Source organism: Periplaneta americana, chromosome 3, assembly GCF_040183065.1.
Source record: "Periplaneta americana isolate PAMFEO1 chromosome 3, P.americana_PAMFEO1_priV1, whole genome shotgun sequence".
Classification (NCBI taxonomy): domain Eukaryota; kingdom Metazoa; phylum Arthropoda; class Insecta; order Blattodea; family Blattidae; genus Periplaneta; species Periplaneta americana.
This window is the reverse complement of record NC_091119.1, coordinates 28039393-28056140: the sequence shown is the minus strand read 5'-3', so window position 1 is coordinate 28056140 and position 16748 is coordinate 28039393. Positions and strand designations below refer to the sequence as shown.

General features: G+C 35.9%; 1 protein-coding gene across 5 annotated transcripts in view; it reads left to right on the top strand.

The window, feature by feature from the left end:
• The window catches only part of LOC138695880 (cytochrome P450 9e2-like), a 34313-nt gene extending 19532 nt beyond the window's left edge, over positions 1 to 14781 (top strand). For all 5 annotated transcript variants that reach the window (XM_069820218.1, XM_069820216.1, XM_069820214.1 and 2 more), the window contains exons 3-8: positions 686 to 850; positions 1006 to 1211; positions 5674 to 5854; positions 7397 to 7618; positions 9509 to 9763; positions 14436 to 14781. In XM_069820218.1, coding sequence (XP_069676319.1) covers positions 686 to 850; positions 1006 to 1211; positions 5674 to 5854; positions 7397 to 7618; positions 9509 to 9763; positions 14436 to 14617 — 1211 coding nt within the window. In that variant the 3' untranslated portion in view covers positions 14618 to 14781. The remainder of the gene's footprint in view (positions 1 to 685; positions 851 to 1005; positions 1212 to 5673; positions 5855 to 7396; positions 7619 to 9508; positions 9764 to 14435) is intronic.
• The last annotated feature ends 1967 nt before the right edge of the window (positions 14782 to 16748 follow it).

The window sequence follows — 16748 nt, the reverse complement described above, 5'->3', positions numbered from 1 at the left end:
TTAAGTGACTGCTTTAGGCTTTTAACATATTATTTTTAGAGACGTTCAATATAGTAATAATTATAAATTGGAAAGTTACCACTGTAATTTCACCTAAATTGCATTGTTAATTATTGTTTTTAAATATTCGCAAAAATTAAGTAAACTCTACAACTCCACTAAAGTTACTGTATTCGTGATGCAAGTAACATTAAGGAAGCCGTGAAAAAATCAACAAGATTCCAGATGCCGATGTTATTACTGCAATATGTTATATAAATAATATTGTTAAAATATTAAAATGAAAAATAAATCATTACATAATCTTACCGTTTGTTTTAAGATCGCATTTATACACTGGGGGAAAAAAAGACAGACGTATATCACGGCCTGCTGGAATATAGTAAACACAGAAAACATTTTAAAGCAACAATGTTGAAGATAAATATTTTTGTTTTGTAAATTTGCCGTCATTGAACAGAAACCAAGATGGAGATTTCATTGCAACTAATTAGAAATTCCTCTTTCAGGTATGAATAAACGATCTTCGCACAAAATAATGTATGATACACGAGCGGTATGTTTTCTTTCAATTCTCGGAAATTAAAAAAGCTCTACTACGTTTCGCTTTTTCAAACTTTTCCTCGAACATGAAAACTTCAAAATACCGCTCTTGTAACGCATATTACTATTGTATTACTTTCAGGTCAACAATGGAAAGATATGAGATCCACGCTGAGTCCTGCCTTCACGTCCAGCAAGATGAAGATGATGTTTGTGCTGGTGACAGAATGTGGCAAGCAGCTTGTTGACTTCTTAGAGAACTGTTGCCTGGGTTACACTCCAGACAAAGTCTGCCAGATAGAGAAAGGCAAGAATATCTGTTTGCTCTTTTATGTGTTAAATAGCAGAAAAAAAAGTTATTTTGCAGCTATGAATGGTGCAATATACAGAATGTCTCAGGAGGAATGTCAAATATTTCAGGATAAAGTAGATAATTTATAATGTTCACTGTTATTTGTACAGAAGGAGACAATCTGGTGGTTGAAATGAAGGACTTGTTCACGAGATTCACAAATGACGTAATTGCCACTACTGCGTTTGGAGTTACCGTGGATTCGCTGAAGAAGCCGTCAAATGACTTTTACTTGTTGGGGAAAGAGGCTGCTAATTTTAACGGGCCTCGTGCCTTCGTTTGGTTTGGCTATGGCCTTAGCCCTAAAATGATGAAGGTGAGTTTGAATGACAAGGAACTGCTGTAGAAAAATATGTAACATTTCGCACATTGTCTTCATTTGTGTAAAAAACATACTGTCGGACCTCAATATACGAAAAACCAATACAGTTCACAAATTAGATGTAATTCTTTTCATGTCATCTCGATTGTAAGACATTATTGATATAAATTAATAATTTCGAGTGAAAAATTGTTCCGGAGCCGGGTATCGAACCCGGGACCTTTGGTTTAACGTACCAACGCTCTACCACTGAGCTACCCGGGAACTCTAACCGACACCGATACCCGGCTCCGGAACAATTTTTCCTTCGAAATTATTCAAATCAACTTTACAGGGAGTTATACCTGAAATCTTGATTTGCATTATTGATATAGGTACTAAATAAATGTAGACCTATCTAATCAGTGATCTATTCCGCAAAAGCATAAAGTAATCGTTTACAATATACTATTGTTTTCAACAAATGCAAATAAGAGCAAGTCTGTAATAATAAGATATTTGAGGCGTCTAGAATCAAAACCCTCCAAGTCCATAAAACAAAATTTGTGGGAAAATGGAAAAAACTGTTTCCATATAAATATTCTTGGGATATAAGCAATGCTTTTATCAAGTATTCTATTATCATTAGATACGTTCAAACAAATTACAGGATTGCCCCTTCATTGAAACTAACAAATTCGTGAGGTTAAATTAGCACCTAACTTATTTTGAAACTGAAAAGTGTATTTGGAGGCTTTTGAAAGTAAAAGAATTAGTTCTAAGCATAAAAATGAGTCAAAAAGGAAAACATTTTAACTTAAACGTTACAAATTATGTAGGCAAGGAAACCCAGACATGAAGTATGATTATGCACATGCTTTGAACATAACAGCAGTATAAATTTGAATATATGTTACACTTTTTTAAGTTCATACAAATTTTACACAATATTGTCACATTCCTCTTCCTCCAGATTAACAGTTTCTTCTTCGTCTTCTTATTCTTCATGTTCAATTCTATTGTTTTTTCTTGTTACTACCTTTGCAACAACGGTGTCAGTTCTATAGTTAAACTCATCTTGCACTGTTATCTGTTCTTTCAATGCAGATCGTCTTAAAATAAATCTTTTACAGGGACTGAACTTAAAATAGCAGGAGATCTTAAAATTATGTCCGCCTCTTTCTTCCAGTCTTGAAGAGGTAGGCCTACATCTTCATTTTCAAGATTAAAGACTGTTCCATGTTTGCCAATAATATCTTTATATTCTTGAGGATCTACAATCACTTCTTTATTTCTTTCTGGATTACTCCAAATATGCGATCGGGAGGGAGAAATGAATGCCCAACCACAGGAAATGTAATTTACACTTTTTTAATAGTTAGAGGTGCTTCAGTGAGTAGTCATTTAGAGCACATTCCAATCATTGCTGTATTTTTATTTTGTGCAGTAATAAAATTGTCTTATTGCTGATTATCTGATGAAGAGTAGAAAACGGAATGGAACTTCTTTACGTCCAACAAATTTAAACTGTTGGATTTCCATTTACTGCCAACAGCATGATTACAAGCTGGTATAGCAGGAGGGCACAAGAGGAGTACCGACAAAATTATGTAATTAATTATTAATTGGTAAGAGCAGGCCTACAGTATGTTATAATAATTTAATACTGTACATAATATTTATTTTCATCATATTATGTTTTCTATATGATGAAAATATAATCTCAACCACACATACCTTTCTTTCCTTTTCATTTCACTTTTCCATTTCTCCCTATTTAGTGTTTTTACAGGAGGTTTTCTTTGTGAACATTTTTGTAACTCACTGCTCATTCTATCCACCATTTCACTGAATATTATCAGAGTAGAAATTAAACTTAATAAGGTTTAACAAGAGCTTAACCACACAAATAATAAATCAACATCGCACAGCTGAGGAATGCTGGGTAAAGCAGTCCCACAACCTGATTGGCAGCAAGGAACTTGGAGGTTTTTGAAACTAACAATGGCCGAAATTCAGTTGGATCTAGCGGATATTGAAACTAACCCTAACGTTTGTCCAGCATCTTCAGAGGAATCCGGCGGATATTGCAGAAAAATAATGCCAGCATCGGATTGGCCATGCGAAGATGGACAGAAAAATAACTTTATCTCATTTTTTTTCTTCGATGGACTTGGCGGGTTTTGATTCTAGACGCCTCATTTATAAATTGTGTTTTATTACGTTACTCTCATTATAGTGTAGCTTTTATTTCTACTTTTAACCACACACCCGTCAACAATACGACTTTTATTCTTAATGATTCACCCTACACTCAACACAGCAACACTGTAGTCGTTATTGTACTCTACACAGCGACAATGATAATACACGTGTATTATTGAGAAGAACAACAATGTAAGGTGGGTGCTCCTGTTATGGCCATGTTCCTGATATGGCCACCCCGCTATTGTGGGTTAGTTAACCAAAAAATCCGCTAAATTGCAGCAGCATCCAGTGAAAGGGCATCCTGGTATGTCACTTGATCGTTTTCCACCCAGTCAGGTTGAGCAATATCGCGTCAGTTGCCGTTTTGCGGTTTTCATGTGACCTCTTCTTATTTTTCTCTGGTATGTCTTCTTTGTTTTATGCAAGTTTTCCAAAGACTTGTTTCATGAAAACCATCGTACTCCATTCAGTTTTTAATGTTCTGTTGATTGGTGTTGTTGATGGCGTATCTTTTACGAGTTGTTCATAATCAAACGATTTTCGTGAAAGGTTACCTGCTCCTGATATGGCCATATCAAATGCACCATGGCCATATCAAGTTCATTTCACTTATATTTTTTCCCCTGACAAATTTACATGCCTTATAGCTGGGATTACGCAAAAATTTTGTATTTTAAGAAAAGCAACTTAATTTTTTTAATGGAAAAACCTGTTTTGACTACATTTTTGAATTATAAAAAAGATTAAGTGTCATTTTTATTTATTTTACACCAAAATTATTTAATTTTAGCACAACTGCGCTATCAAACTGAAAACAATCACGATTTGTAGAACATGGAACAAGGGTGGCCACATCATGTGCACATGCGTACATTATTGTGGGTAATAAATACATAACGCAATTCCAGCTTCCTATTAATATTAATGTGTTCAAAAAGCAATGATGTAAGAAGAAATTTTGCTTTAATCCAGAAAACTTAATAGAAAATCTATATATATAATTTGAACTGGTAATGGAAATTACGGGAAAACGGCTGGACGGATTTTAATAAATGATCCCTCATTTTGAAGCTTGGAACTCAAAGTTTTTCGGAAAAATAGTAGTTTTCAGTGAAATGTTAATTTTAAACATAATTTTCCTATTTTCCAAAATCCATGTGTCGTCAGTTTTGAGAACTAGCTAATAGCATTCACGGCCGACTTGATATTGCCTTCGCTTTTTTGTAAAGGAGAAGCGAAGCAAGCATCAAGTCGGCCGTGTTGCATTACAGAATAAAACAAAATACATACTACAGTAAACAATATTACACGAAGGCCATGATCTGCAAGATGCTGACATATTTAGAGCTCAAATTAAATTGTTTATTAAAAACTTAACTTACTAAAAACAATTTACAGGTTCGATCCTATGGTGTGTAATTTTCTGGGTACAGCTGTGTATTGGTTATTAAGAACTACAAAACTTGAGGTGGTTTGATGGCATTATTACCATTAGAAATGAAATATTATTGTAGTTAATGCCATGATGTGACTATTTTTCATTAATGATACATATTAATGCTATATTGATGATATGAAAGTGAAACGTTTTGGGGTTATATAAGTAGATGTAGAGAATAACAAATTAGATTTTGATTTCTATATTTTACTGAGTGGCGGCTATATAGTATATATAGTATATGTTACTGAAAGCTATAAAACTTACGTAAGATAATAATATTATTAAAAATCAAATATTTTTATAATTATTAATCAAGTGGGGTTGGGTCTTTTTCATATATTTAATGGCGGTGTGGTGTAGATATTTATATGCGTGGTTCTCTTCAGTATTGGCTCGAGAGAGAGTATCTTTCATTGTTATGGAAGCAAATAACTTTCCGAATGTCTGGTATTCTTCATTGAAAATAAATCTGAAAAATGTTTATTTGAACGTCTAATGAACTTACTTTGCAGCATTTGCTGCACAAGCCACTAGTCTGTTATACCCTAGACCATGAATTTTTCCATCTCATTATTCTGCTGAAACACGTATTTAAGAGGTCAGTGGGTATAGTTTAGTGAAACATTTTTTCAAGGACAAGAATGTTAGTCTACTGACATGTTCAGGGTTAGCAATGTTCCCTTCATCTGATCAACTGAATCTCATTTAAAATAATCATTCCCTTCATCTGATCAACTGAATCTCATTTAAAATAATCAATTATTTTAAGGAAAATGAAATTAAATTATACACTTGTACAAATACTTATATATATTCTTATTTTCACAGATGTTACGTATCCCACTTATACCTAATAAAGTGAACAGTTTCTTCAGATCGCTGATAATGGACACCATGTCTACACGAGAGCGCGAAGGAATTATACGGCCTGATTTAATTCAACTGATGATGCAGGCCAAGAAGGGAACCCTGCAAGATGACAAATCTCCAGATAATAATGACAAGGCTGGTAAGCTGTACCTTATACCGCACTAAATGGCTCAAGCAGGTATTTCATGAATACAGAAAAACGATCACTATTCTAACAGGTATAGCTGGCGCCAGCGTTTTTTGGCGTGTGTCCTAGAGTATAGTGCCCAGTTTGTAAGCATGTTGCTAGTGCAGCTGAGAATGGTACCACTTCCTATACACGTCACATCAGCCATCTGCCGAACGACAGTTGTCAGACTGCTGCGGCAAAGATAAAACTTAACGTTCCCATAACTTATTTCACAAGGTAAAAACGGTGACGCGGACTGTATCGAAATATATTTCGATTAAATACTTACTGATATATTAACATCCTTCTTAATCTTAGTGACTGGTCACTATGAAACAAACTGCTTTGAGACCTTTAAAAATTATTCAAAATAGGGCTTTAAGAAATCTATTAGGTTTTCATTATTTGACCTCAGTTAAATATCTATATCAATTTTCTTTCGTTCTGCCATTCGAATTAATTATCAAATTAGATACTGCTATTTTCATGTACAAAGTTATTAAAAATTTAATACATAGCAACATTATACTGCATTTCAGTTTAATAAATATATACATACTTATTTAACAAGATAAAAAGATTTTTTCTCAGCATGGCTCAGTAACTTATGGGACGAAAGGGATTAAGCATTTTTAATAACAAATTTTAACCAACTTCCTTTATAATACAGAATCTTACCAAATTGCCGGTGTTTTAAGAATTGTTTAAAAAGACTTTCTGGTGAAGATTATTTATTTTAATTCTCAGTTGATTTATTTATTTCATGGTTTCAAACTTTTTCTTCTTTCTGTGCATAACTTTGTTATCTTACTGTTTGTTCTTATTTTAATTTCTTTCTTTAATTCTTGAGATATTGTATGTTTTCCACACAATGTAGTTTCATGACTTTTTAAATTACATTATGCAACATATGTATGTGTTTTTGTATAGCCCCTACATATGAGTTATACTCATTGGGGCATACTCAGATTAAAAAAAAAAGAAAAACTCACCAAACCTCGTCTAGTAGTATTTAGTAGTATTTATTTATTTAACCTGGCAGAGATAAGGCCATCAGGCCTTCTCTGCCCCTCTACCAGGGGATTACAACTATAATATGAACAATGAAATTACAATTAATATTAAATTTTCAATTACAATTACAATAAAAATTAAAGTACGACAAGATTACCTGATTAATGAAAGCTGTTTATAGATGTTATTATTTCCTATAATAACAAAGTGAGTAGATCCAATAAAAGCAAATATCAAAATAATATTTTGTCAATGAGATATTTAATTTGGGTATTAATATTTCCTCTGAAATGTTAGTAAAAATATTCTCCATTGTCTTTTACTCAGCTAGTTTTGACCATTCTAGTGAGAAAGTGTATTTTTCTCATGTAATTATCAAACGAGTAGAACTATTATATGATGCTTTGCGTATGTGTGTGCCATTTAAGAAAGTCATTACATCTTTTGTTTAAAAATTATATGATGTCATATCAATTTTTTAAAATTCCATATCCACAGTTCTTACGGATGATGATATCGCAGCACAAGCATTCCTCTTTTTTCTTGGGGGTTTCGACACAACATCCACAATTTTATGTTTTGCAACTCATGAGCTGGCAGTGCATCCTGAAGCTCAAGACAAACTTCTTAAGGAAGTTGACTCAACACTGAAGGAATGTGGAGGCAGCATCACGTATGAAGCACTCCACAATATGAAGTATTTAGACATGGTTCTATCAGGTGAGTATGGCGCTCGCAGAAGAACTGCTGTAACCCACAATATCCATTTGTCACTCTATCTGTTCGCCAGTGTGTGTACAGTTATTCCTACTAAATAATTGGGCGGATTTCGTTCATATTTAATATTTTGGAGACAATTTATTTGGGAATGAGGCTCATGAAATATAATGGCTATAGTAAAATAATAATTTGTCTTCATGTAAAATAAAAAAAAGACAATAAAATAGCAATGAACTCGAATGTGCAGAAATCTCATCCGAACAAGTGTAACATTGTAAAATTCTGCCAGTTACTTTATGAAACTGGGACATTTTGTCTCGCATAATTTGATCGTACATCAGACATAGCACCCGGGCACCTAAAGTTGGTTATTTATTCTTTGTTGTACTTCTGCACAAATTATTCTTGTTCTTAGTGGCTGGTATGCATAAAGTTAAAGTTTATGCTGCTGCTGAGGTTTTCGTAGCATATACTACGGTCTTTATGTATAAAAACTCATAGTAAATTCTTTCCTGGGTAGCAGAAAGTTGATCCGGAAGGCCTAGTTTATGCTAGATGTGGTAGTATAAACTACTATTTGTATGCATAACAAGACGTAGCCTATATACTTCTACTTCTAAGCATAAACTAAGAAAAATCGTAGTTTGCCCTGTTTGAGATTTTGTTAGCTTAGTATAAGCGTTTGTACAGTTTAAAGTGGCAGAATTTGTGTAACTTCACGCTAGAAAATCCTACAAGGAAAGATGACAACCATCAGAACGCAATTATAACAAGTTATATCTTAGGTTTCATAAATAAAAAAATGTAATACGATCAATTTTTGTGATGAACTACTGGAATTCCAATAGCCGATTTTTGTTATTATTAAAAATAATATATTTTTATCAGAATGATTCTATGATGTAGGTGTAATTATAATACCGGTACATTTAATTTACGTGGAAAAACTCCATGTGCCTACAATATTTATGATACACGTTAATTTCATAAATAACATTTGAAGAGTCCACTGCAAGTATGATGGATGTCACTTTCTTGTCGAAAATGAACCAAGACTGTCAATGCATAGCTTAAGACATATAGAATGTACATAGAGAGTTATATGGCATTAACACTGATAGTCATTGTCCAGTAATGATCGGAAAATCACAGTTAAGCTTTGAGCGCTAAGCATTTCAAACTTTCAATTGCTTCTCCTGCAAAATGAATTCCAAATGACATCCATCATTCTTGCAGTGGACTCTTCATTTTGAACCCGTCCGATTTTGACTTTACTTAATTTTCATGTTATTTATTTTCTTCATAATTTGCTTTTCGTCTATTTTTTTACCACTGTAATCTTTCACCTCAACGTTCATAGCCTGGATGGCTTTTTCTTTGTTACTTCTTGAGGCAGGAGTTTGCAATGTGTTCAATAATGCTGGGCATTCTTTTAGTAGATTAACAAACAGCAGTTGTTTTCCATCTCTCTTTTTACAATACCCACTTCGTTGTAATTGTCCATTTTCTTGTTAAACCAACTAAATTTTAAGAACGACAATCAATTTTCCGCACGAAAAATTTGACATAAATACATGGAAGGCGAAAACTAACGAATCTTAGCAGATAAACCCGAAGTACTGTCGATAATCGATAATAATTATTCGAATACTCTCGACAGTTTATACTACCACCGCGTAGTACATACTTCGTAGTAGTAGTATCAGGTTTATGCATACGAAATTAAGTATATACTTCTACTTCAAGAATCTAAGCAAAAGATAATACTATAACTTTATGCATACCACCCATTGGCTCTTAATCTTCCAAAGTTATAATTGTAGTGTTCTATAATGACGTGTTTAGATTATGTTTTTGTGCTCTATATTGTCATTCAACATTTTTTCACAGAGACTATGAGATTATATCCTCCTCTAGCGACATTGGAACGATGCTGTGTGAAATCTTACACCCTCCCCGCTGATCCTCCACTTGAAATGAAACCTGGGGACGGTATCTGGATTCCAGTGTACGCACTTCATCGCGATCCTGACTACTTCCCGGATCCTGAGCGATTTGACCCTGAAAGATTCAGCGATGAGAATAAACACAACATTAAGCCGTTTACATACGTTCCGTTTGGAGTGGGTCCACGCAATTGTATTGGTAAGTTTCCTTATTAACTTGTAAGGTTTTATCCATCTGAACTGTAGGAAAAGTAAAGAAATGAGTGAAGAGGAGCTTGACGTATGTTAGAAACAATTTCTTGCGATCATTTTGAATACAGAAAACTTAAGAATAACTCTTCTCGGGTTCTCAGCCAGGTGAGTTGGAGATTAGCTGGGACTTGGTTATCAAGGAAGCCATCGAAATCCAGCTAGATGGCAATAATTTCAACAGAGACGGGGGTCTACAGCTGAGTACAGCATGGAAACCTGCCATCAATACGCTTAGACCACCAGCACACGGCAGACAGTCGGGACCAGCAACTAGCTCCTGATTGGTTACCGCTTCCACCAACCAGAATGCGCCTGGCGGTCGGGACTAGGAACTAGCTCCTGATTGGCCCGCAGCGGGAAGCCCTTCTATTGCATATATACCGGCTAGACATGGTCCCACAGGTTACGGCGTAGACACCAGACAGGTCCATTAGCTATACTATTGAGACAGGAGGACAGGGAGGCTGGCGTTACTCCCAGGTTTTGGTAATCACGACTCAACTCCATGCGACTCCTTGGATAGTGCAACCGCTTTAAAATGACCTTGTCTTAACTGGGCTAAACAAAATCCCTCCCTAACAATATCTACTTTTGTTGATCGATGGAACTATCATAGAGCCAATTGGCTAGTATATATCCATCGATTCATAGAGTCATTCAACCTAAGAGCCAACTGGCTAGTCTCTGATATTGAGACAACTCATCCTGCCTAAGGTTTTCCGTGGTTTTCCTAAGGCGCTCAGACAAATGTCGGGATGAGGCCTAAAAGAAATGGGCCACGGACCTGCACTCATATTCCCATGAATCTTCCTAATTACTCTAAATTAATTAACAATTACTTCTCTTCCCCCTCTTCATAATTGAGCCATCATATAGCCAAATGGCTGGTCTCAAAATTGAGACGATTCAACAAGGCTCATGACAACAATCACCTCCTACATAATAGCCAAATTGGCTAGTCTCTTATATATGAGACAACTCATCCTGCCTAAGGTATTCCGTGGTTTTCCTAAGGCGTAAGACAAATGTCGGGATGAGCCCTATAAGAAATGGGCCACGGACCTATATGCCCTTCCCCATATATATTCCCCTTTAATATAAACGACGTATGCCCTATTCAGAACATATAAATTGTCTTTTAAATATACGCGGTCACTCAATTAGTCGCAATTTGAAAGGACAGGGACCTCTCAAATTGCAGATTTAGATTTCACGGCGCTTCTTCCGACGGCCTTCACATGCTTTGTCATCGAACAGCGTCTCGCCATCCTAACGGCAAACACCAGCCATCTCCTCCTCGCCCCGTTGCATGATCACTTGATCAAATCTCAGTCCTCCTCGCGTATGTGGTACCTAAGAGGTTACGTCCAATTTCGGCTTCCCCTTCAAAATTTTCTAGAGCTCCTTCAGTGGAGCAGCGTAACCCGGAGTGAGACTAGTGGCCAACAGGCTTGGAGCTCACATTATTTACTTTTTTACAGCCTCCAACCCCTTGCAAGGACGCGTTTTGCGTACCTTTTTAATTTGTCCTCCCAATTCTCTTTCGATTTTCGTCCCACATCACTTCATTCCCTGAAGAAGATGGCAGAGCTAGCCGTCGAAAGCTTGGAAGCAAATCTCCCAGTCACTTGGCTGAGAACCCGAGAAGAGTTATTCCACATCAAACGCCGGGAAAGCCTCAAGTCATACAGAAAACTTAAGTCCATTTTCGTGTCAAATTCGGAGGTCTATCTATGTCTCATTGCAGATTATATACGGTACACTTGTCACTCTTGCACTCCAGTATTTTTCAAAGATATTGTCATGGTCAGCCAATGACGCACAGATTTTGATGTGTTCTGAATCCATTGCTTGGTTTGAGTTGCACAATGGGCAGTTAGGGGACTTATATATTCCAATTCTATGCAGATGCTTGGTCAAACAATCATGGCCTGTTGCCAATTTAAATGCAGCTACAGACGATTTGCGTGGTAAATCGGAATTCATCTGTGGATCATGACGCAGAGAGTTCCATTTTTTCCCTTGAGATTGTGTTATCAAATTTTGTTTGTTGAATTCTAAGTATATAGATTTAATAAATCTTTTCACAGAGAAATATGTAGATTTAGTAACAGATCTGTAAGTAGCAGTGCTGCCCTTCTTTGCTAAAGCAAACTCCTGGCATTAGAAAATAATAATAAGTTAACAACAACAACAACACTTGTCCCTCTGCTGAATTTAGTGTAAATGGAGTATTGCTACTTCTCACAAGGGAGGGTTTTCAGTAAGGCATGATGGATTTGGCTGAAAGCGTTGATGTAGATTGCTTTAAGGTTCCTGAAAACGATGGTGAAGGTCTCTCGTTTCGGAATTACATATTTATGAAAATACAGCAATTTTAAAAATCTGGATTGCATGTCGTTCTTATGTGTAGCTTGCTCATAACCATAGGCAAGGAGTTCGTACCAAAACAGTAGATTTCAGTTGGGTACAGCGAGGAGTACAGATATCACCCCCGCTTCGCCCTACTCCCGCTCGCTACAGACGATACACAGTATGTTCACATAAACAACGCATAGTGGCATTCTGTGGAGTGTGTAGAGTCGTGCATAGTTTGAAGAATATTGTTAATTTATATCAATATTTTGAGTTCTGGACAAAGTGAGCTATCCCGTTATTATTGTATTATTTACGTGATGTTAATATTATGCATGATTCCAAAAAAGTAAACACATCTGTTATTAAATAATTATGCAAACAGGAGTGTGTAACACGTTTATTTTTTCCCGGATTATTCTTCGTTAAATGTTGACGTCTCGTGCTGCTATGCATTCGGTTGCGTTACAGTCCAAGTTCAACATCGAAATTGCAATAGAAGCGAAAAACTTTCTTGAACACAATTATGGGTTTAATATTATGTGCCACATACGACATACACTATTAGATTCACAAAGTAGTTGTTCACCTGATAATAGTAAGATATGTATTAACTGTATCATATTTCAGATTTTCTCCAGTAACGTCTTGTGACGAAGAACGAATATTTTCAGAGTACAGATATTATTTTTTCTGAACATAAAAGGAGTATTTCTTTTGATAAAATGAAGATGTTCCTTGTTATTTCTTATAATGAGGCTAGAATCATAATTGTATACTTTATATGTTATTTTTATATGTATGGATAAATTATTTTTGTTTGAGAGTTAGGAAGTTTATACTTGGGTTGGATAAAAAGTAATGGCAACAGTTCGCTATTTCTGACATGGCTTTATTCACAGGGGTACAACATTTACGTACCTTCTATATAGTCGCCCCCCTTATTTATTACCTTTTGCCAAATGTTTGGAAGGCGTCGTACACCATCAGCGCGTCATCTTTGTTGATGTTCCGTATTGACCGCCCTAAAGCACGGATAAGTTCATCTCTGGTATTGTACCGGGTCCCTCGCAGTGGTTCTTTCACTTTGGTGAAAAGATCGTAATCGCATGGATCATATCGGGTGAGTACAGAGGAAGTTCCAGAATCTCCCATTGCCAGCGACGCAAGAGGTCCTTGACAGCAGCAGCGGTATGACTCTTTGCATTATTATGAAGAATGATGGGGTTCTGTACCCCCAAGTGTCGTCGTTTTCTCCTGAGGGCTGGACGAAGGTGGTGCTGCAGGAACCTGCAGTAGTAGTCCGCGTTTACCGTCTGCCTTGGAGGTACAGCGTGGTGCAGTATTACCCCATCAATGCCATACGCCACAATGAACATCACCTTCACAGCACTTCCAACAAGCCTTCCCGAAACGCTTTAACCCATCGTGCCACTGAGCGATATGGCAACGCTGCATCGCCACATGCTTCACGCAGTCCCTGAAAACATTCTTGTGCACTACGACCTCGTGCCACTTCAATTTTGATCCAGGAACGTTGCTCTAGTTTTGTAAACATGATCTTAGGGCGCTCGCACTATCCCTATGAAAGTCAACGTTCTACACACTGCAGTAGATTGACAGAGTACTGTTGCCGCTGGCTACACTAACTCATCTAACAGTCCTTGTCCATGTCCATATAGCTGGCAACTCTCGAACGCACCATCGTCACGTGACAGCAGTGTTGCCATTACTTTTTATCCAACCTATGGAATTACAAATTAATTTTTTTTTTATATTATGTGTTCTAATAAATATTTCCATGAAATTGTGTTCTTTATGTAACGACCCCAAGTAAATTTATTTTTTTTCCGGCCCTCGTAATTGCGCTCGAGTGGCCAAAATTTGTATAAGCACTCGTTTTGAGGTTATTAACACGGTGGAAGAAAAATTACTTGTTTATCTGCTCCCATGAGAATGTGTGCTTGTTAGTTCGACTTTTAGCTATTCGCGCTTAAGCAACGTTGCCTAATTGTAATGTTAAGACTCTGTCGCTGTTAGGTATGGTACGTTAAATATTGCATGCGCTCAGACAAAATATTGTAGCCATGGAGATGAAACGTACGAACTAAGTTGCGTGAAAAGCATTATAACAATAATAGTTTTATGAAGTGTAATTCGTTCTTGGAAGTACAAGATGCGGCAGAAAGGTCTGTTATGTCTGATCTTAAATTGCAATTAATTTCTTAATTTTGTAAAATGAATTTTTAATGTCAATGTTACAGGCAGCAGGTTTGCGCTGATGGAAACGAAAATTGCAATGGTACACCTTCTTTCTCGCTTCAGCCTCAAAGTCGTGTCCAAGACACCCATACCCATACAAATTACCAAGAAGGGTTTCAGCATGACAGTTGATGAAGGATTCTGGCTGGGACTTGAACGAAGATCTACAAAACAAATTAACTGAAATAGCAGATGTAATCCATGGACAAACTATCTTTTAAGATTTTTCTCGGATTTTTTATTATTTGTTATAGTAGTATTAGAACGTTTTAAATGTTCAAGAACGATGATGACTTCAGGAAATGTACTTGAATCCATAAAATAAAATCAATTTGACATCTCTGTTAAGAATTTAATGTGCACTGTTTCATGAAAGCCGAAGCCCAGTATGGAAGACTATGTGTTCTGATCGCAACCTCATTTCTGCAGTTCAAATTAAAATCCGACAATTACGAATAGTATCATCATAATCATCGGTAAGTCATAACCAATGTCTCACACATACCTACACACTCGCACTCAAAATCACACACACAAACAGTAGGTTCTACGACCTCCTGAACTGCTTTCATGACACTTACACTTGGAATTGGTGAGCATGAATAAAACAGGCTGCCATTCCATGGATACTTACTTCTTAATGGTTCTGAGTTTAGACGGCCATGACATTGTGATCTTAAATCAAATATCTTACTATAATAATACCGGACAGCTGTATACTAGCAGCATTGACTTGAGTGCGAAATATCTCGGACTTGACATCTAGCGGAGCGGCGTGGAATTACGTCTATAAATACAAATATTAACACAGCGGGAATCTGACTATTGTTTAAAACGTGAGGTACTAATGTGGAATAATATATGAGACACTTAAGAAATGTTGAATAGTATTTAATGTAACATTATTTTATATCAAAGCTGCATATTACGAGAAATATTGCATGCTTCATATTATTTTCCGTAATTAATTGTTGCGTGTTTTTTTCCTTGCTTTAGTGAGACAAAATTAATTCTGACGTCAGGAATGAATTTACAATAACGCTTTATATTCGCATTACTGACAACTGCAAAGATAAAAATGGTAGTAATCTGATGCTTGTAATAATTAGTAAAGGCATGTGGACAACAATAAAACTTAATTTGCTAAAACCTTAAAATTTCCAATATGTTTTAACTTCTATTCATTTATTAGGCCTAAATAAAAAAGCTAATTTTTATTGTTCTATCAACACAGAGACGAAGGCATTAGGCCTACTAAAGAATTTTGTTGACTCACGTTTTATGATTCCAGGGAAATCAAAAGTACGATTTGGAGCAGTTTGTAATGCTATAATTGTAACAGTTATAAACACCAGATATACACCCTGACATTTTAACACAGCAATAATTAATAAAACTATTTACTAGCCCAGCAACAATATACATTGCAGCCTAATGATCTAGGATTGCAGTTGATTACAGCTCGTTTCGCGGGTTTCGCCTCTCGGTTCGCCTAGGTAGCAGCACCAGCGTCATTCGCGCGCAGAACTGCTAGCTGTCCGGTATTATTATAGTAAGATATTTGCTTATATTCTCTCCAACTTGAAATATTTCTTTAATGTAAATTTTTGCTATCATAGAAAAATAGGCCTACTGTATGACACACATTTGTAAAGTAATCTTTTTGGCGCGAGTGTAAAGTTTATGAAACGAGGGTTCGCCAAAAAGTGAACTTTTACGAATTTGTCTCATAAATATTTTGGCACAACTACATGGAAATTATATGTGCATTCATGAACTTAATTAATCGCACTATTGAGACGTTTGTACGCTAGGAGTTACTACATTGTCTTTTACGTATAATTTGTAACTATATTATGTTACTATGACAACTTTGCGATATTCGTACGGAAAAATGAATCTAACAATGTTTATGCCGTACACGTACAGCAAAGAACTTTGTGCGAGATCGTGTGTATTTACTTGGTTTCCGTACAAAACCAATACGCGGAAAGTCTAAAATTCCACATTCAGTATTCCCAGCCTAACACACATAACAATTTCCCTCTTCTTACCGCTTAAGTGACATATTGATTTTACTGCTTTAGGCTTTTAACTATTATTTTTAGACACGTTCAATATAGTAATAATTATAAATTGGAAACTTATCACTGCAATTTCACCTAAATTGCACTGTTAATTATTGTTTTTAAATATTTGCAAAAATTAAGTAAACTCTACAACTCCACTAAAGTTACTGCATTCGTGATGCAAGTAACATTAAGGAAGCCGTGAAAAAATCAACAAGATTCCAGACTCATCATAGACTGGGGGGG